The sequence below is a fragment of the Melanerpes formicivorus genome, unplaced genomic scaffold (assembly GCF_026170545.1).
Source record: "Melanerpes formicivorus ecotype bairdi unplaced genomic scaffold, bMelFor1.0.p_v2 SCAF_1, whole genome shotgun sequence".
NCBI classification, from domain to species: domain Eukaryota; kingdom Metazoa; phylum Chordata; class Aves; order Piciformes; family Picidae; genus Melanerpes; species Melanerpes formicivorus.
This window is the reverse complement of record NW_027142353.1, coordinates 35,521,677-35,547,336: the sequence shown is the minus strand read 5'-3', so window position 1 is coordinate 35,547,336 and position 25,660 is coordinate 35,521,677. Positions and strand designations below refer to the sequence as shown.

The window sequence follows — 25,660 nt, the reverse complement described above, 5'->3', positions numbered from 1 at the left end:
TTATGTATGTTCCTTGAAACAGCATGTTTACTAGAACCGATGGCTGACATCAAGTTGCTACAAGGGAAAATCAGCTAAGCAGGTTATTCTCAGCAAACCTTAGTAGACAGTACAGCAAGCTGCAGATATCCCTGCTGTTGTATTCAAAAATACTTCATGACAGATCCTTTCCCCCCCCCCCCAACTTGCCATCTGTTTAATTTTTGAAAAACCTAGTTTTGATCTGTTAGTTTCTTTTTAAAAGTCAAAAGGAAAATAAATGGATGGATCCAAAGCTGCTGTCCAGATCAAAAACCTCCACTTGACTTGTTTGTCAGCCATGCTTATAGTGACATCAGCAGAAGTAAGCTGTGCCAAATAAGCTGTGCCAAAAGAGAAATCAGGGAAATACCCCAGTTATGTAATTAGAAGACCTATCACACTAGTGCTTTGTAGAGGTGTTAGGGAATCTGTAGGCTTTAGAGGAGAATATCTCATCGTGACTTAAAACCACATCAGAACAACATCATTATTGCAGGAGCATCAGCCTTAAAATGCCTTTCTCTCTCCTCATCAAGTGATTATACAACTAATCCTGGAGCAGCATTGTGTGGTTGCTCTTCTAAACCAGGATGTAGGTGATTGAGGTGGATTGGAAGCCATTTGAAAGTCATCTTGATCACATAGAAATAAGCTGGAAGATCCCCACAGCTGATCTGAATGAATTGTTACCAGTGTCTTGCCAATTCTCAGCAAGCCATTCCTTCTCAACCGTTGCTGTGCTCCAGCACAGTATTTACCTGTGCTTAAGCCCCTTCCTGTTTAGCAAAGCACTTAATCACATGCTCATATTTAAGCATGTAATTAACTGTGATTGAAGTCAGAGAAATGTGTATTCTTAAGTGTTTTGATGAGTCAGGGTACCTTGCTGTCAAAAATACAAACAGATTCAGCAAGGCTTGAAATGAAATAGTTCATTTTGATATCCAAGTTAAATTAGAAATAGTTGCTACAGCAACTGAAAAGTTCAAGGTATTATGTGGAAAGAACAAAGTAATTGACAGCCCAATTAAGAATTCAGACCTGAAGTTAATTTTGAGGAATCAGACACTCTGATTAAAACCTAATTTCTGATTAGAAAGTGAAATGGCTTTCTTATTGTACTTTCTTTGTGAAGTACCTGGTCCTTAGGGTCTGATCCTGCTCTAAGTTAAAACCAAATGAAAGAGGGATGGACTTCAGGAGCTGAATTCATCCAGGTGAAGAGAGCCTTTCTTTGGGCTTCTGTACCAGCATAGATGTCAACTCCTGGCAACATGATATAATAACTTCTAGGATATCAGCTTCTCAGACATACAGCTGTCCACCAAGAAGAGACATACACTTTGTGACTGTATGTAAAATTATATCAGTGGAATTCTCTTTTGCTATCACAGAAGCATTTTGGCTGGCATGAGCAGGCACTGCTCTCTCTACAGGCAGAATGCACACCACACTCAGCTTCTCCATGCTCTCTCTTGCATAGCAACATCTACCATATTAAATTCTCACACCCCCAACATACAGTCTTTATTAATGGACAATCAGGGTGCATAACAAATGCTTCAAGTTTTCATCTGAATTTCTAAGAATCTATAAAACATGTCAGTAGTAATCAGAAAAATATATCCTTCACTTGAATCAAACCATGTGCTGTCTTTAGCTGGTTTTTAATGGAATACAGAATTTTTCCATTTTACAATAATGGAATAAGAAACTTTCCATGAAGACATGGGAACTATTTCCTTTAATCCTGACAGCGTGAAAAGTAATTTTTAGCATGCCAAATAAACATTAACAATCCAGTTGATAAAGTAATCCCCTTTAGAATCAAGCTAGCTGATATTCAGTGAACAATTGTACTCTATCGGCACAAAACCATTTGGAAAGAATGTCCATTTGCTTAACCTGCTTCTGATTATCTCTATTTAAATACACACTTTGAATAAAAAAGGATAAAAAGCATTCAGATTTCCCCCTAGTATTTATTTTAATGCAATGAAGAAGGATAAATGAGGATCTTATAAACTCACCAGAAGCTTTTCTACTATGAACATGTATACACCCTATGTTTTCTAGACTGGACTGGTGTGCATAAAACTCCTGTCACAAGAGAGCAGAGAAATGAAAAATGCCATCAAGTCCTGCTCCAGCAGTTGCTGTCTCTAAATCAAGGGTTAGTCTTACTGGGGCCAAAAGTTCTGCTAAGAAAGTTTTATATCAGTTTAAAAGAAAAATAGAAAAAAAGGAGAGAGAAAGAAAAGAACTAAGAGGAAAAATGCTCCATCCTACAGAGAAACACCTTCAGCTCTTTCTTTTGTTGACAGCTAAAATGCACAGAATTTCTATACAGATTTTCAGAGTCAGCTTGCAATTTCCATCTCTTTCTCTTGGAGAGTTTATGTGGGATGGTATATGGAGAAGTTTAAGGAAATGTAATTAATATAATATAATATAATATAATATAATATAATATAATATAATATAATATAATATAATATAATATAATATAATAGCAAAGGAAACATCATTTGAAACAATAAGATGAAAGGCTGTTCTACCAATCACCTTTTCACCACAGCAAGTCAATTTGAAGACTATCTGACCCAAATTCATAATGGGTAGGAAAAGATGTTTTGGTTTCCCACTTCCCTAATGTAGGTTCTGAAAGAGAAAAAAAAAATAAAATAAAAAAGACAGTGTGATTTTCCTACAAAAATTATAGGTACCTGGAAATTTCCTTCTCATTTTCTTGCTTGATCTGTGCAACACAGAATAGTGTGCTGTAATGGCATGGAGAGAACAAATTTCTTTGAGATTCTAAAATTAATAATTAGTCTTAGCTGGTGGCATGATACTCTCCCTACAAAAACCAATTCTTTACTGCATACCTTTTGACCAGAAGTGATCTTAGGTAAAGGCTGTTTGCTAAGCAGTTGCCTTCATCATCTCTATGTAGTGCAGGTGAAGATGTGGCTGTTGCCTTTAGCAAAGGCTTCAAAGGCCACATTCTGGCATTTTATTTTTCATTCTGCCCCTTATTCTCTGGGATTATCTTTGGGTTCAATTTTTTTGAAGTGGCCACCAGTTTTGAGAACTGCAAGTCAGTGAATTTGTAACCTGGAGTTTCTTAGGTGTGTTTTCCAGGGATGCTGAGCTCCCTGCTGACTGCCTTGGATGTTATGACCTGTACTGATTGCCATCTGGATACTCAGGCTCTCCAACCTGGTGGTGCCTTTAAGAAACAGATGCTTCCATTTGCTTGTCTTCTGCAAGAAGATGAATAATCATAACACACTTTACAGATTGTATTGAAGTTCAGTTAAAACCTCTCAGATTTCTTAGTAGATGTTACTCAAGGGCAGGGTTTGATTTCCTTCATTTTTCTCAGTACTGTTTTATTCTTAAGCTTTTTTTAGGCTGTTGAACGAATTTCAAATGCTGTTATCACTGTCAAGAACAAATTTAATAAACATTTTCCTTTCCTCACTTAAGCATTGTTCATGCTGCTGTTCTCCACACTGCCATTCCATTCTGTGACGTCTACCTCACTCTAACAATGCTTCTCTTTGCTAATTCAATGACTTCTTCGTCTGTGAACTTGTGTTCATTTATGATATAATGTCAGATGATATAATGATTTATTCTTATTTTCAGAATGTGATTACACACTCTCTGAAGTTACAACTTAAACAAAAGGCCATTTTTTTCTCCAGGTTGTTCTTCCCATGTTCATGTTTTTAAACAAAACAGTTATGAAAGCCAGGAATAACCCTTCCAGCTTTTCCTCCCATAATCATGTATATTAGCTAGATAAAGTACTCTGAAGGCCTCAGAGCACTAATAGACTGTTTCTGAAGATCAGTGTTAGAGATACCAGTCTGACTGGATTACTTTTAGGATCTAAAGCTAATCCAAGCTTTTTGTTCCTGTGTTTTGGCAGGAAAGCCCAGTAGTTTCTTTCCAGATGACAGTTTTATAGACTCTGGAGAAATTGATGTTGGAAGACGAGCCACACAGAAGATCCCTCCTGGTATCTTTTGGAGATCTCAGGTGTTCATCGACCACCCAGTGCATCTGAAATTCAATGTGTCTTTAGGAAAGGCTGCTCTGGTTGGCATCTATGGCAGAAAAGGCCTCCCACCATCACATACACAGGTAATGAAACCTCGTATCAATTAAATAATAATTCTCTTAAATTGTATATTCCTATGGCTTATTGTTTTATTTCAGCTATTTCTTTCAGGAATTTGTTGTATGCTTGCAATATATTAAAGATCATCCATCCAGAGAAAGAGAATCCAGTGATAATTGCAACATTTGCACACATTAAACTGGTGGGCTGTAGGCACAGGCAAAGCAGGCACTTGCCTAAAACAGCAAGCTGCCAGAAGGAGAAATTTTTTTTCTGGGCTGGTTATCACTCACCATCAGCTGGCTGCTCCTAGCAGTATGAGATACCATTTTCTTTATCCTGTGCCCCTAGCAGCAGCAGCCACAATCAAACTACAGCAAAAAGAATAACCTTTTAAGTGGTGGTTCTGATTTTGCTGGGACAGAATCCCAGGCCAGTCATGGGCTGCAGGCCATTAGCAGTTCTGAGTCAGCCAGGACAGCTGACTTGAGTTGGCTGCAGGTGTATCCTAGACCATGAGCATCCCACTCAGTGTAAAGGTGGAAGTCTGGGGACTGGAGTCTTATGCTAGAGCCTCCTGCTTGAGCTTCTCACGATTTGTCTTGTCTTCTTACTGTGGATGATTGCCTTTCTGGATATTGGGACTGCTGCACTTATGCTGGGCTCTATATAACTTTACATATTTTGTATTGGCATTTATATTAATTTGCTTTTTTGTTAAATCTGTTTTCATTCCAGCCTGTGAGTCTTCTCTCTTTTTCATGATTCTACTTTCTGTGCTGGGGAGAAGTCACTAGGCGATAGAGTAACTGCCATAGCTTAGTGCCAGATACAGGCAAAATGTAGGCACGTATCTCAGATCTGTTTCTACTTCTCACCTTTCTTTTCTTTTGCCTTTCCCCCTTCTTGTGGTAAGAGCAGGAAGACCTCTGTTGCTTACCCTCATGGGAGCACAATTCCTTTTTGTCTTAAGTGCTGAAATGCCTTAAGCCACCTCTTCTCATTATGCACATTGACTTGGGCTAGTTGGAGCTTGGTCAGTGCCCATAATTGGTGTACAGCCAAACAAAATCCAGTTTTTACAGGTGACTGCTTAGGCAGAAATTAAGATATAGTTATGTGACCATTTAAGGCTGTGCCTTTAAGAAAGGGACAGTGCTGGTATACACTGGCTGAATATTTTGTAAACAAAGACAGGTCTAAATGAATTTCATTGGTAGATTGGTAGAACGCAGATTTAAGTTTTAGTGCAGCTGGAATTTTTCTCAGTTCGTTCCTTTCCCTCTCCCTTTTCCAGCTTGCCTGCTTCTGGGCGCCTATCCAGAGCGACCTTGGATAAGATAAGCACTAATCCTGTAATTAATTCGCATGAGGCCTACTAAAACAATTTTTCCTTAATAACTGCCTTTTTCTCTCTCTAACCCTTTTTGGGAAAAAAGTGAGGGTGTACAGTGGGAGGAACCCTTCTCTGTCTGGAGGAGGGAATTTCGTTCCTGTATTCTTTTTTTTTCCTTGCTGTATATTTCTGTACATAAATTGTAAATACTGTATATATTGTGGATATATACAACCTGCATTTTCACATCGCTTGTAAACATAGCATCCCTTTGGCTTCTCAAACTGAGTTAGCTGTGGTTTGTTTTTTTTTCCTCTTTGTGGGGGAGGGAAAGCTAGGCCTTCTCTCTCAACCCACTACAAGTTATTAGTCTGTGGGACAGAAGTAGAAATGATTGCCTTTCCTGACACGCTTTGACAGAAGCTGTGTCAAGCAATTGTTTTCTTGGAAAAAATATGAAAAAACATTCCCTTAAATATGGATTTTGTAGGTCATTTTCTCTACATTTCAGTTTTAAGACATGTGCCATCCACTATTCACTGAAAAGCCCAGCAACCAACACAGCTATTTGAGATGTATAGAAATATTCTGCCTTTATTTTCCTTTTGAGCAAAGGTATATTTATTACGATCTTTCTGAGTAATACGGTATTTTTTACATATTAACACACCTGCAACTTATTTATGTCAAAGAGGTGTCATAAATCTGTGCTTTCTCTGCCTATTTTTCCACAGAATTAAAATATTTCAATAGGATCAGCAGTTCATAAATGCAGTGACACAGTGGTGCTGTTATTGCCCATTTTTAGTCTCATTTTACAGGAGGATTCAAACCCTTAAACCTCTTGTATTTAAATAAAAGCTCAAGTCATGGTCACGTAATACTGACTACAGATCAGAAGTCTGTATTGATTTTACTTGTTATCATTATTAATTTCTGTGATGGAACAGCACTTACCACATGAGTAGTTTAAATAACAAATGTAAAATTTGACACCTAAGCCTCAGGTCTATTAAACTTAAAGCAAAATCTCTACACTGGGCCCTGTACTCAACCATAGGAATGATTTAAGCAATTCAGAAGCCCTCACAGATTTCACCATCACTGCTAGTGTATTTCTTTAACTTCTGCTGGAATATTGTGATCTGGCAGTGGCAGAGCTTTTCCCATTTAACACTGCATGGTTGTGTATCAGTTGAAGGCTGAGCTGAGAATGAGACGTTGACTGTGAGAGAGTCACATGTCTCAATATTGCATGCTGGACAAGGCAATGCACTTGCTCAATCCATATAAGTGCTTCTTTTTGTGTAGCCACTAATTTGAGCTGCAAAGTAATAAATTTAAAAAAAAAAAAATAATCATCATGTGGACCAAACCACCATAAAAATGCCTACAGGGACGTTTTTATTCAAAGAATAAAAATTGTGATACGCTAGTAGAAGCAGATCAAACCCCCCACCCTCTTCTGTAGACATAACTAGTGAAGTTGGAGGCAATATATCAAAATTGATTTATTACTTGTAAATATTTTAAGGTTTAGATTATTTCTTTTTCTGAATTCATTATTTTGTAAACCTGTAGTCAACTAAAACACCTCTTAGAGGTGATTCTGCCACTTTGCTCTGCTGAGACCTCACCTGGAGTTAGCTCTGGAGCCCTCAATACGGAAAGGACATGGAACTGATGGAGTGAGTTGGAGAAGGGCCATGAAAATGGTCAGGGCATTGGAACACCTCTGCTTCAAAGCCAGGCTGTGGGAGCTGGGGTTGTTCAGTCTGGAGAAGTCTCCAGGGAGACCTAATAGCAACCTTCCAGTACCTGAAGCGGCCTCCATGAGGGATAGAAAGAGACTGTTTGCAAAGGCCTGCAGTGGTAACATGAGGCAATGATTTGAAATTAGTGAAGAGCAGATTTAGATTGGATATTAGGAACAAGCTCTTTACCATGAGGGTATTGTAACATTGCAACAGGTTGCCCAGGGAGATAGTTGCGGCTGCATCTCTGGAGATATTCAAGGTGAGGCTAGAATGGGCTCTGGGCAACCTGATCTAGTTAAGGATGTCCCTGCTAACTGCACAGGGATTTGGACTAGAAGAGCTTTAGCGGTCCCTTCCAACCCAAACTATTCTGTGATTATTCTCCTTCTGTATATCTTTATGATATTTAATTTCACCAAAGTTTATTTGTAGGAGTCATTATATTGGTGACTTTCTTTGCTGTGTTGAAATTATAAATGTGGCTTTTGTACTTTATACGTAACACACAAATCTCATATTTTCTTTTGCACAACCAGCCTATCTGTTGCATCCCAACACTCTGCGCAGTGAGTTTTATATTTCTAAATTTTATATGGAATTTCATAAAGAAGGCCTTGGCAAAATGTGTGCTTGGAGCAGTGGTCTTGTCTCTTCCAGAAGGGTTTAGTCAAGGGTTATCTACTTTTCCCTAGCCTACCTTGTTGATGGCAGTTGTAAAATTCTAACTTATAATCATAGAATCATAGAATCAGTCAGGGTTGGAAGGGACCACAAGGATCATCTAGTTCCAACCCCCCTGCCATGGGCAGGGACACCCCACACTAGATCAGCCTGGCCAGAGCCTCATCCAGCCTGGTCTTAAACACATCCAGGGACGGGGCCTCAACCACCTTCCTGGACAACCCATTCCAGGGCTTCACCACTCTCACGGTGAAGAGCCTCTCCCTCACATCCAGCCTGAATCTCCCCACCTCCAGCTTCATTCCATTCATTCCAATCAATTTGCGTTTTTCTTTTGTTTGTTTTTCTGTTAGATAATTGGTTATGTCTTCTGGTTAGATAATGCATCTTCTTTAGTGTGACCCCTAACATAGTCTATTTTCTTTTGGGATCTTTCAATTAACCCGTAATTGTAGAGCCCTTGCATCAATTCCTGAGTTTGGTAAAATGTGAAAAGTTTTATTTATTGATGCTAAACCAACAAACTATTCCAGATTCTTTTTGGGAATGGTTTGCTGCTGTGGTAATCTTTCTTATAGTTGAGATTACTTGCAACTATGGACACTAAAAAACATGGAGAAAGAGAATGCTCCAAATTGCCATAGTCTTAGAAATAGAGCCTAGAATATTTTACTGTTAACTAAAGGGGTATTTTTTCTCATTCTTCTCAACAAACCATAAAAAAAGTTACACAATTTTATGCAGTCTCTTAGATTTAATCTTCCTAGATCAAATAAGTTTGCAAACTTTTAAACTTAAGCCAGATTTTGTTAAATCACAAGTTTCAGGGATTGGCCACCACATCTTGTGGGAGGCATTTTTCCACTTGTACAATCTGATTAACGTGGTATTTTATCTATGATTTCCTTGCTTTGCAATAACTCTAATAATTGCATATTAAAAATCTCTGAATGTATTAAAATGCAATAAAGCATTTGTAGTTCAATTAATATTTACAGCTCATAACTTTCCAAATTCATCAACATCTGCAGCAGCACCTTGCAAATATTTATAAAGATAAGCTTTTACTCTTGGCAGGAAGCCCCAAGTAAGTGCAACCCAGGTTGGAATGGAACAACAGCACCTCTGCATAGCTGGGTGCCTCAAAATTGGATTTACTCACTAATCTTTAAGCATCTATGTCTAGTGTGTAGCAAGAAATAGTTGTTCATAGTCCATGGGACATTTCTTATATCAACTGGGATGAGAGAGATTGCATTCTAGAAGTCTCTTTCTTTGACTGCAGTCCAACTGGAAAACTAATTCAAGCTGCCAGAGATGTCAGCATTTTGTGAAATGAACTTTACCTTTTCTAACTCTAGTCAGTCTGTCTCATCATGCTCCAAAGTGGAAATGAGTAGGTTTGGTTTTTGCCCCTCTTACCGATTTTTACTTATTCAGTGTACTTGGCCAATGCATTCCTTAGTCAAACTCAACTCCTTTGAGACATTGCCCGCAACCAGACAGCTTCAGGCTGTCCTCTGTCATGGCCCTTCTTTGCTGTGTCAGGCATGGCCATGTTTGAGGCATGAGGAGTGATCAGTCTAAGCAAAAGCTCATCCTCAGAATGACTACAAATACCTGGCTCACAGTGTCTAACTCTCAGGACTATTTTCTTAAGTCACAGAATTACAGAATGCATTGGGTTAGGAGGGACCCTCAAAGGACATCTTGTCAATACCACTGCAGTAAGCCAGAACACCTCCAAACAGATCAGGTTGCTCAGAGACCCATCAGTTTTGACCTTGAATATCTCCAGGGACACGACCTCAACCACATCTCTGGGCAACCTGTTTCAGTGTTTCACCACTCTCATTGAAGAACTTCTTCCTAATGTCCAATCTAAATCTGCCCTGCTCCAGTGTAAAACCATTGTCCCTTGTGCTATCACTATGTGCTTTTAAAATTAAATTTTTCTCAAAACAAATTAACATTTTTAACTGTGTATTAGATTCTGTAGTTACCTTCCATTTTATATTTTATGCTCTCAATTTTAATAATTTATGTTTACATTATTTTGAAATAAACTGTCCCTGCCAAAGCTTACTTGGACAGACACCTGAAAAGAAGGCCCTTTACAGGTGTGACAGCTTTCACATTCTCAAAAGCCACTTCAGCACCAAATTTCAGAGATCTGTATACTGAAATACAACTTTAAAAATAATTCATGTAAATACATTTTTAAAATACACTACTGAAAACACTCTAAGGACAAATTTTGTCATTTCATGTTCAAGCTTTGTCATGCAGAGATTTTTCTCAATGTTGTTGGGAATGAACACTTTCTTTTTACCTTAGAAATTACTGCAGAGGAAAGAACATGTCCTCAGGTTCTTGTCTTGATTGACTTTGAAGTCCATATCAAACCAGTAACAGAAATGCCCAAATTTTGCTACAATAAAGTCAAAAGGCATAAGAAGGTTTAATATTGTTGTCACACTCAGTCAACACTCAGCAGCTGTTCAGTGCAACAACATCTACTGGTACAAAAATAAGCAGTGTTGTTTCTTTCTGCCTGTTTTCCTCCTTCCTGCCAAAAACTACAAGCTTATTTGTCCAACTAGATGAGAGAGGCAAAATCAAGTGAAGTCAGGGAATTGAAAAACTAAGCTGTGCCTCAGCTGCTGGGTTCTGCTCACAGAATCACAGAAAACCTCTGATTGGAAGAGACTTCAAAGATCTTCCAGTTCAACCTTCAATCCAGTTTAGGGTCAATCCTAAACCATGTCCCTAGCAGCAGATCCACGTGCTACATAAATACCTCCAGGGATGGTGACTCCACCACTGTTCTGGGCAGGCCTTTCCAATGTTGGATAACCCTCTCTATGAGGAATTATTTCCTAGCATCCAGCTTGAACCTTCACAGCATGAAACCATTTTCTTTAGTCCTGTTACTGGACACCAAGGATAAAAGGCTGGCCCCCTTCTTGCTACAACCTCCATTCAGGTAACTGTAGAGGGTGATGAGGTCCTGTTCATTTAAACACAGTAAAATTTAGATTAGATACAGTTCACTCAACATTTGTGGTGTCTGCTAGGCTTATATCTGACTTGTCCTGTTAAGATATTACCACATAAAATGCTATTATTACACACATGTTGCCCCCTTTCCCTCCCCCATTGCCCTTGCATAATAAGTATGAGGCCCTGCAGGATAAGGGCAATGTGGATCATCCTAGGGTGCTGAGAGAGCTGGCAGGTGAGCTGGCCAAGCCTCTCTCTATCATTTTCGACCAGTCCTGGCTCAACAGAGAGGTCCCAGATGACTGGAAATTGACCAATGTGATGCCCATCCACAAGAAGGGTCAGACAGAGGAACCTGGAAACTCCAGGCCTGTCAGCCTGACCTCAGTGCCAGGGAAAATTAAGGAGCAGACCATCTTGAGGGCAATCACTGTGCACCTGAAGGATGGCCAAGGGATCAGGTCCAGCCAACATGGATTTAGGAAGGGCAGGTCCAGCCTCACCAACCTGATCTCCTTCTATGATCAGGTGACCCATCTGGTGGATGTGGGGCAGGCTGTGGGTGTAATCTACCTGGACTTCAGCAAAGCCTCTGATACTGTCCCCCACAGGAAACTCCTGGCCAAACTGTTAGCTCGTGGCTTGGACAGTAGCACTCTGTGCTGGGTTAGAAACTGGCTGGAGGGCTGTGCCCAGAGAGTGGTGGTGAATGGTGCCACATCCAGATGGCAGCCAGTCACTAGTGGTGTCCCCTAGGGATCAGTGCTGGGCCTCATCCTATTCAACATCTTTATTGATGATCTGGATGAGGGGATTGAGTCAGTCTTCAGTAAATTTGCAGATGACACGAAGCTGCAGGCAGGTGTTGATCTGTTAGAGGGTAGAAGGGCTCTCCAGAGGGACCTTGATGGGCTGGACAGATGGTCAGAGTCCAACATGATGACATTTAACAAGTCCAAGTGCCGGGTTCTGCACTTTGGCCACAACAACCCCATGCAGAGCTACAGGCTGGGGTTGGAGTGGCTGGAGAGTGGCCAAACAGAAAGGGACCTGCGGGTACTGATTGATAGCTGGCTGAACAAGAGCCAGCAGTGTGCCCAGGTGGCCAAGAAGTCCAATGGAGTCCTGGCCTGCATCAGATGTGGTCAGCAGGAGCAGGGAAGGCATTGCACCCCTGTACTCAGCACTGGTCAGTACCTTGAATACTGTGTCCAGTACTGGGCCCCTCAATTTAAGAAGGACATTGAGACTCTTGAACTTATCCAGAGAAGGGCAACGAGGCTAGTGAGAGGCCTCAAGCACAAGCGCTATGAGGAGAGGATGAGTGAGCTGGAGTTGTTTAGCGTGGAGAAGAGGAGGCTCAGGGAAGACCTTACTGCTGTCTACAACTACCTGAAGGGAGGTTGTAGCCAGGAAGGGGTTGGTCTCTTCTCCCAGGCAATCAGCACCAGAACAAGAGGACACAGCTGCACCAGGGGAAGTTTAGGCTCAAGGTGAGGAGAAGGTTCTTCACTGAGAGAGTTGTTAGCCATTGGAATGTGCTGCCCAGGGAGGTAATGGAGTCACTATCATCCCTGGCAATGTTCAAGACGGGATTGGACGTGCACTTGGTGCCATGGTTTAGTAGTCATGAGGTCTGTGGTGACAGGCTGGACTTGAGGACCCTTTAGGTCTTTTCCAACCTTATTGATTCTATTCTATGATTCTATGAAATAAAGGTAGTTACAATACTAGTAGCGAAACTCAAAGCAGCTGTCCATCTGCAGTTACTCTGGCAAAACAAAATAAAGATGTCTGTCCTTTTGAGGAAAACATCCAAAAGCTACTGAGTGAGACTTTTCTATATTTCTTTGTCTCTTTTTCCATATTATCTTCTATCATCCCTTAACCACTTTTGCTATTGTTTTTATATAAAGCCTTTCCTGGCTAAGCAAAACACTTCTGCAAAATCTCTGCTAGAATTTACTTACTCTTTACTTCATTCTTTACTTTCCTTGATACCTCTTGCCTTGGTGACCCATAGCAGTTCTGGCAAGCAACCCATTTAGACTGAATAAATTTTTCTGCCTGCTTTCTGTATTAGTTAGGACACAAAGAAGTTAACAAATAAGGTTCTTTCCATGCATACAAAGTAATTTAGGCATGAACCCTGGACCTTATGTTTCCCTGGCTGTTTTTCCACAGAATAAGAATGTATCAGTAGGGACAATATGCCCCAAGTCACATTCTAAATAATGCTGATTTCTTGATTCATGTAATTCAGAATATATATTTGTAGCACAGTTATTTCCAAAATGAGTGCTTGCAGGTAATTCAGGAACATACTGGAGTTACTGGACAAAATCGTGTTTACACTTCTGTAGATGTATCTTTCTAATACCCAATGTGAACTATGTCTGTCTCCCCCGTAAGACAGACCCAGAACCAGAGACTAAACTTAAGGTAGCCTGAAATCCACACAAACACTGTTCTTTTTTATGTTTCAGTTTGACTTTGTTGAGCTCCTTGATGGAAGACGTCTACTGACACAGGAGGCAAGAAGCCTAGAAGGACCTCAGCGGCAGCACAGAGCTTTTGTGCCCTTGTCCAGTCATGAGACAGGCTTCATCCAGTATTTAGATTCAGGAATATGGCATTTAGCCTTCTACAATGATGGCAAGGAATCGGAAGTGGTTTCTTTTCTTACTACTGCTATTGGTAAGGATTTCCTGCATTATTCCTAAATATGCCTTCAGGCCAGGTATTAACACACGTTCTCAGATTGCATGGAAGCTTACTGTGGTTTTGGATAGAGTGCTTGTGGAGGATGTATTTAACAACAGGCTGAATACCGTTAGGCACTAAATCACCCATAAATATTTCGTAGGCCTTTTCAGTAACTATATCCATAACAAGATTCTACCCAGTGCCAAAGATGGATTACAAACTCGGAATTCCCTGCTTCGTGTTGTTCCTTTGACAATCTTTTAATTTAGGTTTTGTTCTGTTTGGTTGGTTGTTTTGTTTTTCTTTTTTCTCTCTGCTGCAGAGGTATAGAAATGATTGAAGAGCAGACAGCAGCACCATGCAACAGTTTGGTGTGAAAGACAGTCCTGCCTTTGAACACTGTCAAAATTACTCAAGCTAGAGTTCAGTCAGAGTACTGGGGTTAAAACTACAGTAAAGAGCACTGCAAGGCTTGGTAGTAGGAAACACAACAACAAGAACCTCTGTTTGTCCTTGCCAACAGAAGGAAGGTGAAATTTCTTAAAAACAAATTAACTAAACAGGTCTCTCAGTTTCTCTGGCAGTAAAGTTCTCTTCCAGTTCAGCATGTAGGCACCAATTTGTTGCTGTCCAAAGAGGAAAATATGCTACCTGTAGGCAGCCTAGCATACTAGATACTATTTCTCTACCCAGTAAATATCAGAATCTCTTTCTGATTCAATAATACTTACTTTAAAATTTGACCAACTTACTGAAACTGTTTGGCTCTAGTTTAAATATTGCTCCATGAAACTAGCACTCGGCTTTCTTCTAGCTATTGTCATTGTCTAATAGACTTTTTTTTTTTCCTTTGCTGATAAAAACAGATTAATTCCAAACTTGCTACTAATCCCTCTCCCAGAAGAGGCATTGGTGTTGAATCTCAGCTGTCTGCAATAGTTACCTATGAGCTATGGACTGTAATTTGACTTGGCAGATTAATTAAAACTTTAGGTTTTATTAAAGAAAAGTCATTAAGATCCCAATATTCCAATGTAGTGCTGAAGTTTATCTAATGCAGAAGTGGAAACTGCTGTAATATTGTGTGAAATTTTAAACCTGGAAATGCACATATTCAATCCTGGTCATGCTCAGGCAATGCCAGAAAGAGTTTTGCATATTAGCTTATGAAATTGAAGTTCTATAGAATGCAGATGTGCTTTCATTTATACAATGTAAGTTTTACTTGCACTAACTACCTTCTGCCCAGAAGAACCTCCGTGTATTTTTCTGAAAGTGATCTTTCTATTCCATGTCTAAAAGTTTCTTCAGTTTAAAATTTCCCATCACAGGAAAATCAGTGAGGCTTTCACAGCAGAAAACAGTTTTAAAGGACAGTCTCTAGCTGTCTTTGATTTCAAAGTGTACAGGAAAAACTGTTTCAGCACAAGCTATGCACTTTGAAATGCATTTGAGCTAAGAAAAAAAATAATCATAGGAATATGTAACTTCTCCATTAATTTTGGCCAGAGAAGTGCAGCTTCTTTTAAGTACCATTAAAAAATGCAATAGCCTTAATAAATTGGTACCTTTCTTCTTATCTGGATTTCAACAGCTTGTTTAGAAAAAATCAAAGCAGGTGTGTTTTGTGTGAATGTATTGTAGTGCTTCAGAGCCTTTCTAGTGTATTCATGAGGTCTGGCAACAAAAGTTGCTAGATTTTAAGTCTATAAATACCACAGGACTGTGGTGTTACGATTTTTGTCAGTGCCAGAGTAAAGGGGACACAGCAACCTGACACAGTGTTTATGAATCAGGGTGGGGGGGGTAAATTTGCAATGCCAAACAAATAAATCAAGTTGCATGTGATGGGAGCCTTAGATCTGTCTGTGTGGGGTGAGGAACCTGCAGAGGAGTTGTGTTGACTGTCAAGAGGCAAGGCACCATTTAATTTGATTTCCATGGCAGGGGCACATAGAAAAAAATCTCCTCTCATTATTACACTTGACATAAGGCTTACAGTGAAAGTGTGCTTAAAATGTACAACTGTGATACAGGAAGAAGTAGGATATTGTGATCTGAGAAGAGGAACAGCAGCCTAGAACTCCTGAATTCTGATTGATATGCTAATTCTGATACAGCCTAGTCTCATGCTTCAGCTGCTCACCATGCTCCGAGGTGACCTAATTGTGGCCTTCCAGTATCTGAAGGGGGCCTACAGGAAGGCTGGGGAAGGACTTCTCAGGATCTCAGGTAGTGATAGGACTAGGGGGAATGGAATGAAGCTGGAGGTGGGGAGATTCAGGCTAGATGTGAGGACGAGGTTCTTCACCATGAGAGTGGTGAAGCCCTGGAATGGGTTGTCCAGGGAGGTGGTCGAGGCCCCATCCCTGGGGGTGTTTAAGAGCAGGCTGGATGAGGCTCTGTCCAGCCTGCTCTAGTGTGGGGTGTCCCTGCCCATGGCAGGGGGTTTGGAACTAGATGATCCTTGTGGTCCCTTCCAACCCTGAATGAAACTATGAAACTATGAAACTATGTAAAACTGAGAGTGGTGTTGCCCCAGAGATGCTGCGAGGGTGATAGAACTGCTGGGAAAATGTGTTAAGCATTAATCAATAATCACAGGTAGCAGAAGAAAGCACAAAAGTGATAATGGTGATCATAATGATCAGCTCCTAAAGCCAAACTGTATAGTCAGTCCTTCAGGCATACCTCCCCTCTGAGTGAGGACTCATCTGGTTGGATGAGCCAGGGAATTACAGGCCTGTCAGCCTGACCTCAGTGCCAGGCAAGATCATGGAACAGGTCATCCTGAGTGCAATCACACAGCACTTAGAGGATGTCCAAGGGATCAGGCCTAGCCAGCATGGATTTAGGAAGGGCAGGTCCTGCCTGACCAACCTCATCTCCTTCTATGAGCAGGTGACCTGCCTGGTGGATGTGGGGAGGCCTGTGAATGTGGTCTACCTGGACCTCAGCAAGGCCTTTGACACCATCCCCCATAGCAAACTCCTGGGCCAAGCTGTCAGCCCATGGCTTGGATGGGAGCACACTGCACTGGGTTAGGAACTGGCTGGATGGCCGAGCCCAGAGAGTGGTGGTGAATGGTGCTACATCCAGCTGGCAGCCAGTCACCAGTGGTGTGCCCCAGGGATCAGTGCTGGGCCCTGTGCTCTTTAAAATCATTATTGATGATCTGGATGAGGGCATTGAGTCCATCATCAGTAAATTTGTGGATGACACCAAGCTGGGGGCAGGAGTTGATCTGTTAGAGGGTAGAGAGGCTCTGCAGAGGGACCTCGACAGGCTGGACAGATGGGCAGAGTCCAAGGGCATGAGATTTAACACATCCAAGTGCCGGGTTCTGCACATTGGCCACAACAACCCCATGCAGTGATACAGGCTGGGGTCAGAGTGGCTGGAGAGCAGCCAGGCAGAGAGGGACCTGGGGGTGCTGGTTGATGGTAGGCTGAACATGAGCCTGCAGTGTGCCCAGGCAGCCAGGAGGGCCAATGGCATCCTGGCCTGCATCAAGACCAGTGTGGCCAGTAGGAGCAGGGAGGTCATTCTGCCCCTGTACACTGCACTGGTTAGGCCACACCTCGAGTCCTGTGTCCAGTTCTGGGCCCCTCAGTTTAGGAAGGAGGTTGACTTGCTGGAGCGTGTCCAGAGAAGGGCAACAACGTTGGTGAGGTGCTTGGAACACAAGCCCTATGAGGAGAGACTGAGGGAGCTGGGATTGATTAGCCTGGAGAAGAGGAGACTGAGGGGTGACCTTATCACCCTCTACACCTACCTGAAGGGAGGTTGTAGACAGGCAGATGATGGTCCCTTCTCGCAGGCAGCCAGTACCACAGTCTCAGGCTGCACCAGGGGAGGTTCAGGTTAGATGTTAGGAAGAAGTTCTATACAGAGAGAGTGATTGCCCATTGGAATGGGCTGCCTGGGGAGGTGGTGGAGTCGCTGTCATTGGAGGTGTTCAGGAGGAGACTTGGTGGGGTGCTTGGTGCCATGGGTTAGTTGTTTAGGTGGGTTGGATTGGTTGATGGGTTGGACGCGATGATCTTGAATGTCTCTTCCAACCTGGTTTGGTTTATTCTAAATAAAGGTTTATTCTAAAGGACCAGAGCTTTTCTTTCAGCAATAAAAATGGTGAATGGAAAGGGTGTTGATTTTTGAAGCGTATCTGCTATGTTCCAACAGGCTGAACTTTTCAGAGCCTGTCAAATCATTGCAAGCTCTGTATGACAATCTCCACTGCAATTACTGTGCAGTGCTTGTCTGGAATGATTTGGTCTCCATTATTCTAGAGAAAAGTGGGGAAAAAAGCATCTGTATTCCCAGTTTGAAAACACACAGTTAATTTCCTAAATTGTGAGGCTGTCCATCAGGCAGTTTTGGAATCGGATGTAGCTGTAACTGAGCCCACTCAGGAACATTAGCACTGAGGGCAGGAGATGGCAGTTTGGCCTGTTTTCTAAAAGTGTGTGAAATCATTGTCACTAAAGAGTGATGTCAAATTGTGTGCCTGTTACATGGCACTGCACATAAACCTGGGGAGAATGCAACATTGTAGTGCCTGTCAGCGCCTCTGCTTCTGCATATCACAAGCAGTTCAGGTCGAGGAAAAGAAAGATACTGAGAAAGTTTTCAGCTTTTAATAGCATTTTTATATCCCATTCCTCTTAATTACAATGCAAGGTATCATAAAGGAATGGTCAATCCAGGTCTCTCAGTAATACATTAACCTTTTTGCAAAGGACATTGGCAGCACTTTCTGAAATTTCTAATAGAAACACTTCTCTGAAAAGTGCCTTTTGGGTTCACCTCTGCCTGACAGTGGCGATTTATTCAGGAACAATCTCATATAAGTAGAGCAAAATACTAGGCTGAGGAATCAACTGGAATTAGCACATATAAGACAGATGTTGGCCAAAAATCTGCTCAGTAGAAGCAAGAAACATCTAAGAGCTTGAAAACAGCATCTATGGAGTTGGAGAGAAAGTGTCTTCCAGCAGCTGCTACCACTGAGCTCAGGCAAGCTTGACTGTGCAGGGCCTCTGAGAAAGCAAAAGCAGCTGTCTGTTGGAGAAGAGCTTAACTGTTTACCAGCATGTCACCCAACTATCAACAGGAAACATATGTAGAACCCCTGTGATAGGATTCAAGGTTTTAGCTCACTATTTTTTTTTCTGCAAGAGACAAGGCTTAAGAAAAGGACCTTTGTCCCTACTGTCCCCTCTACTATCCATAAAGTATTGCATGTTCCTCCATCGAAGTGCAAAGTGAGCTGGTGGTGTTATTTATAAGGGGCTGCCAGCAGATGCGGCACTTCACAATATACATCAAAAGGCAGCTCCTTTCCTGCATGGCCTGAAATACAGCTCCCCCCGTACAGTCCCTAGGACAGCAGCTCAGACATGAGAAGGGCACCAACAGAGCAGAATTTCAAGGTAGGACTGGCTTAGAGAGGAGAAATTACAGTGCACAAAAACAAGCATGGGACTTGTGTGAGAGCTATTATCACTCTCCCTCAACTTCGAATGAAAGTGCTTTTGTGTTCAGCTTGTTCTTAGCAAAGAAGAAAGGAAGAGCCTGAGTAACCCAGATTTGCTTCCCTTATTTTTGCTGTTTGCATGTAGACTGACTTAAACTCTAACTGCCAGTTCAGAAGGGATACATATATGTGAACCATTCACATTATTTATGCTTGCTTTGCTAATGTCTGGAAAAGTCTGAATTGGTTTTGTGTAAATACTGAGGAGTCAGGAGACTGTGCAGACTAATGTAGAGCATGATCTGTTCTGGCTTAAACTTTCTTCAAGCTCCTTAATGACTGAATTACTCAAAAGTCCCCCACATACAATTAGATCTTCAGGACTATGAATGAGAAGAATTGGTTTTAGTGTCCTTTTCTGAACATCTCCTTAGGCTATGTCCAGCAAAAAAGTGGAAAGTTTAGCAAGTGCTTTGATGAATCTGTGACTCCAGCTACTACATGGAAGTGCTCAGTTGTTACAAGTGTTGTCCTCACCCATTCAGAGCTGTCCTGTAGGCCTACTTGAGGTACTGGAAGGCTGATATAGTCTTCCAGAGGCTTCTCCAGGCTGAACATCTCCAATTTTCTCACACCTTCCTCATAAAGGAGGTGTTCCAGCCCCTGATCATCTTCATGGCTCTCCTCTGGCCCTTCAACGGGTCTATATCTTTCCTGTGCTGAGAACTCCAAAGCTGGACATAGCACTGCAGGTGGGGTCTCAAGAAAGCAAATCAGGAGGGCAGAATCCCCTTCCTCAACCTGCTGGCCAGGATACAATTTGCCCTCTCAGCTGCAAGTGCACTTTGCCAGGTCACACTGAACTTTTCATCAACACCCCCAAGTCTTTCTCCTCAAGGCTGCTCTTAATCTGTTCTCCCCCAGCCTGTATTTGTGCTTGGGACTGCCCCAATCTCTGTGCAGGACCTTGCATTTACCCTTGTTGAACTTCATGAGTATGGTCACCTTCCCCTGTTTCACACAAGGACTTTGGCGCACCTCCACCTTATCACAGCTTTCTACAGATAATTAGTTAGTGGCCTATTCCTTCCCAGACTCAAAACTCTTTTCTTGCTCTGCACCAAAAAGGAAATATATTGGCATAGCAGGGCCACGGCAGGAAGGAAAAATCACAAGATCATTCTTGATGTTATTGATCTCTCTCCTGCAAAACAACAGCAGAGCTTTGCATGCTCTACAAATGGTGGTTGTTTTTTTGCCTTCAGCTCTGTGTCCCATTACAAGCCTTTGCTTGACAGATACTCTTTCAGTTGGTCAGTGCTTTTTTTGATTACTCTTGTAATAAAAAAAACTCCTGATGCTGCCACTTTTTTATTTATTTTTTTTTTAAATTAGTGTCTGCAGAAGGATGGCAAAGGGGGAAGAGATTGCCATCTCCATCCTAGCCACGTGCAGCACAGCCTGAGAGGTGGGGTATTGCCTGGAGAGCCAGAAATCTGGAGTGAACTCTCTCTGTCTGGGCTTTCTATGAGCTGCAAGAATTCCCCTCTCCAAGTAGGTGTGCTGGGTGAGATTTCACTTTTTCATCCAGCCCAGGTGTAAGTCTAATCTGTTTGCTTTATAGGGCTTAATAAAAAATAAACCTAGCCTGAGCCTGGATCTGGAAATGGAAGGAGGGTTTTGTGCAGGTGAAACTTTTTTCGTGTTAGTTTGCACTCCCTGTGCCCAGAGGATTTTTATTTGCTATTCTCAGTAAAGCAGTGATGGTGTTTTTACATGGATTGATACATCTCTTAAAACTTCAGCAGCTAGAAGGCAACAATAGCTTTATCAGTGCTTCCTTAATCTTTTTACCTTTTTCTCAGGAACTGATGAACAATCTCATTTTGCAGTGAAGTGAGCCAAGGGGTGAGCATGTCCCAGTGTTGGAGTTTAGCTCCCTGTCTGCCTTTTCAGATAATTCCTCACAGATCATACATTGCTTCTGGTTCTTAAATCCCTTTCAGCTTCAGTCAGTGATGACTTTACATGATCCTATAGCACACCACTGCCTGACTGCTACCTGCAGCATTCTGCCTGCTTCTGATGGGGCTACAGCACTTGCAAGAAACCTGAAGTCAGACCAATTGTTCCAAATCTACATCTTATTTGTGCTGACCTTTTTTCACTCTGCAAGTGTGAAACAATTTTTGCATAATAACCCTGCTTCTGAAGCCATAATGACAAGCAAAATTATTATTTCAGGATTTTTCTTTTGAGAAGTAAGGCATCTCTAATAAAGTGGAAATTAGGGACACATCTCAAAGATAATTAAATAATAAGCAGCCTGTAGAGGTCAGATACTTGTCTCTTAAAAACTTCTTCATCTGCTTTTTCCATACAGAATGTATAATTTCATTGATGCTCTGTGAGTAAAAGCAGTAGAAAACATCAATGTGTAAAGCTATCTGAGCTTTAAAGCACAGGTGGAATAAATTATTTATTGTTACACCATAGCTTTCTGTTGTTTAATTTTTATTTTGATTGATGCATGTACATTTGTCTTTGAGTAGGTCTTATGATCACAGCTGGCAATTTGGGTGGGTGTGGTGGTTTGAGCCTTAACTGGGACTTAAGAGCTCAGATGGGGACAAGGCTGAGAATCGCTCCCCCGCTCGTCCCTCCTCTTTCCCAATAGAGAGGAAAAGAAAGGGAAGGAGCAAATCCACCAAGAAATAATTTGGAGTCGGCTTGGAAGTAGAGAGGTAAAGAATTTTTCTTTAAACAATATATATATATATGTCCGTATGTATATATGTATATGTAACAATAACAGGTAGGATTCACAAGGGTAAGGAACAAGGATGGATGGGGAAAAAATATGAAATACAAAACCAGTCATTTGCAGAGGTGTGGAAGTAGCAGGGAGGACCACGTGGCGGAGAAGCAGCAAGCCAGCAGCAACTCTCTTTCATCCCTGTGAGGCAGAAGGAAGAGAGCAACGGCTGCAGTGTCCTCCTTTTTATACCCTTGCTGGACAGGGAGGGGGAGTGAAACAGACTAAGTCAGTTTCCCAGGGGGAAAACACCTTCAGGGAGGGCAAAAGCTCTCACAAGCCCTCCCCCACTGCTTCCAGGATGGGCATAACCCATCACAGTGGGAAAAATAGACAACATATTTTTCTTCATATTATAACACATGACACATTTTTATTCATATTATTGTACAAAAGAAATTAAGGCATGTTTGGCAAGATTGCTTGGATACCAAGAAGTATTCATCTCAGTAGGAGTGAGACATCTGAATGTTTTTAGTGACCAACATTTTGTCTGGCTTTGATCATGTTTTAAAGTGGTAGAAAAATGAAGGTAGGTTTGTCTTTCTGAAAAACCTTTGATTACATCCGTACTTCCATGGGCTGGTAGCCTTGAACTTGCTTGTCAGTGGACTGTTCGCAAGCAGGCAAGTTCTCTTGATCTGACAAAGTAGGGTCAAGAAAGGGTTTATTTAATGCTGAAGTTAAAACCTTTTTCCTTCTTTCTGTTATTTCTGTCCTTTTTTTTTTTCCTTTTTTTTTTTTTTCTCAGAGCAGCAGAATTCTGCTTTAATAACACAGCATATCGTGCTGTCTGAGGGCTTCTGGAGAAACGTGTAAAACAGTGCATATGGTTTTTGTTTTTACACTTTTGTATATAGCTCTTTCCATGCAGCCCAGACTGCAGGCTAATGTAAGCACAGCTTGTTTTATTCCTGGGTCGTATTACTTAGCTGCTAGAACAGGTCTGTGCAGACTTTTCTTTCCATGAATGCTCCCTTGCTAAAACATAGAAATGAGGCTGTGGGAGGTACTCATCCTCTTTGGCAAACAAAAGGAGAACCTGTTCTCTGCTAGAACAACAGACGTTCAAAAGACTTATTTTTCTAAAGGCTACATTAAAGTCTGTGTACTTGCCTGTGTTTAACTGACCACAGAAAAACCAGAAGCAAATAGCATCAGCACCTTAGGAGTTACTGGACCAATCTCCACTTTTGCACAGAGACTGGGTGGAATGAGAAGGACATAGTCTGTACAGTAACTCCTGGCATATGTTGACTTTTTAAATGATAACACTTAGTCTGTGTATTAGATATATGACTGCTTTCTTTATCCAAGTGCTAAACAGTCTCTGGAAAAAGTTACAAAAATTATGGTGAACTGATTTCTAGAGGACTTGCTGGAGGCTCTGAGGAGAACCTGATTTAACCAAGTTTGCGCAGCAAGCCTGCCAGAGTCAAAACCAGAGCCAGAAGTCCTGCTGTTTCTCTGGCTCTGATGCAAGACCACTGGGAGCTGAATGCAGTTGCCTGAGCACAAACATCTGGAGCACCTGCAATGCCCCAGTGAGTTGAGGGCACCTCTACAGGGGAGCAGTTCTGACGTGAAAGATAGAGGAGACTCAGACCTTTCTGTGATAGGGACTGGAGACCAGGCCATTGTATTTGAGGGCATCTACCTAGCACCAGGGACCTACTTAACTGAATTTCAGACATCAGTCATTTCAGTCAATACATCCTAGTTTATCAGGCTGGATATATTTGCTGAAGACTTTATGTAAAATAAAACTTAGTCTTTAATGCACCCAAAATCATAATATCACCCCAAGCTTGGTGGCATTTGTTTGATCAAATGAGGACCCATAGGAAGGTCTCTGTGTGTATGTATGCAAGAATGGTTTGCTTTTTATTTTCCCCCTAGAATACACCAACTTAATCATTTAAAATTAAATTCAAGGCCAGCTTTAGCCTTGCCCTGAGCTACAAGAGCAGAAATTGTAATGTACTGAACATGAAGTAACTTCCCGCTTGCTCCAGAAGTTGAACCGTTGAACCCTGAAGGCTGAATAATTGTTCTTTCCTGTATTAGTTTGTAACAATTTATGAGAGTGGGAACCAGAAAAAAAAAATATTCTTTAGAATCCCTTGGGCAAATTTGGGATATGAGGGTTTCATTCACTGGAGCAAAATTCGGGTTTAAAAATATTCTAGCTGCAAAAAAGGAAAACTAGGAGAAAAAGAAACATTCACAAGCCATCTTGCTTGATCTCCACAACCTTGTCATGTGTATGTTACAAGTATGAGGTTAGTGTTATTGTGCTTAGAAGCTGCGTTGTGGAAGGAAGAAGGCTTCAGCCCACCAGCTACTGTGTTTAAAATCATTCGCTGGTATTTTTGTTCCCAGCTAACTTCTAACCTGTGCTCATGTTTCAAGTGATTTAGAGCAGAGGGATTTTTCAGATGGTCAGTGTGTGATTCCTGAAGTACTGTATTTCATAAAGCCTTTCATGCTCACATTCTCAGGAAAAAAAAAAAAAAAACAAAAAAAAACCAACCAACAGTGTTGCCTCTGTATCCCTCTCAACAGCAGAAGTACATTAGCAGGATTTTCTAAAAGTTGCCTTCCCTCTGGTCCCAGTGAAGTCAAAGGAGATTTTGCCATTAACTTAAATGCAGTATACAGAGCCTGGTGCTCAAGTGCTTTTGAAATCCCATTACACCTTATTCTTTCAACCATCTGATAGCTTTAGATTATAAGGCATTCTGCACTGGAAAGATTTCCTCTTAAAAAGGAAACAGTAAGAGAAAGGAATGAATCAGTGAGATAAAGCTCCTGTCTCAAAGGGCAAACCAAATTCAGACCAAATGTGGCACAAGCTTCTGAAACAGTCAGGCTTGTTCTCTTTTTATATTTACTCCCCAAACTATTCCCACTTGGTCCCTGCTTCAGCTGAAGAGAGAGTCAAAAATAATGCACAGAAAAGCTGGTTTTGTAGTACTTCCAGCTGGGCTCAAAGTTGAATGTGCTTGAAATAGCATGAGGAGGACTGACATTATTATGGTGAGAGTCATTTGAGTACCTGGGTATGTATCTCAAGCCAGGCCTAGAAGCAAAAGTACAGATACCTCTAAGGGAAATGTGCTCATGTGCTGTACTGTCAAATTTGGCCAACTCACTAGCGCTTGATAGCTTCAGTGCACAACTCAAACTGATCCTGAGTGCCAAACCTTCTGTGTTTCACCATCACCTTTTAAAAACTAATCCAGCCTCTGGAGTCACTGCTAGCTGGAGCAGGTGTTTGCTCGCAGTACACTGGTGGAGATGTGGCGTATCTGCTATTAAAAATGTGGAGTTTCTTCAAGTTCTTAGAGAAAAAGACTGGAGGAACAATAACATGCAATTGGATACTGTGATTACTGTACTTCACTCTGACTTTCCAGACTCAGGAGTGACTCGAGGAGCAGTTTAAAAGACTGCCTGCCTGTGGCCCTTTTCCTAATTTAGCATCCTCATAGCTGCATGCGAAGGTTAGGGTTTCACTGGGATAAGAGAGCACAACAGGGTTATATGCATGGATCTTTAATTAAAACAAACCTCCCAGCCTTCAGAAGAAGGAAAAAAAACCACCACACGCACACACAATAAAAAAAAAAAAAAAAAAAAACACACAAAAAAACCCAAAACCTCACTCTCAAAATCTGGCCCAATATCAAGTGGCATTAGCAGTATCAGCATCACACTAGGTGCCTTACAG

The 25,660-nt window shown here is 41.5% G+C and overlaps 1 protein-coding gene across 6 annotated transcripts in view; it reads left to right on the top strand.

Moving 5' to 3' along the window:
* The window catches only part of TENM4 (teneurin transmembrane protein 4), a 736,598-nt gene that overhangs the window by 504,519 nt on the left and 206,419 nt on the right, over positions 1–25,660 (top strand). For all 6 annotated transcript variants that reach the window (XM_068140091.1, XM_068140118.1, XM_068140125.1 and 3 more), the window contains 2 exons: positions 3,962–4,176; positions 13,417–13,627. In XM_068140091.1, coding sequence (XP_067996192.1) covers positions 3,962–4,176; positions 13,417–13,627 — 426 coding nt within the window. The remainder of the gene's footprint in view (positions 1–3,961; positions 4,177–13,416; positions 13,628–25,660) is intronic.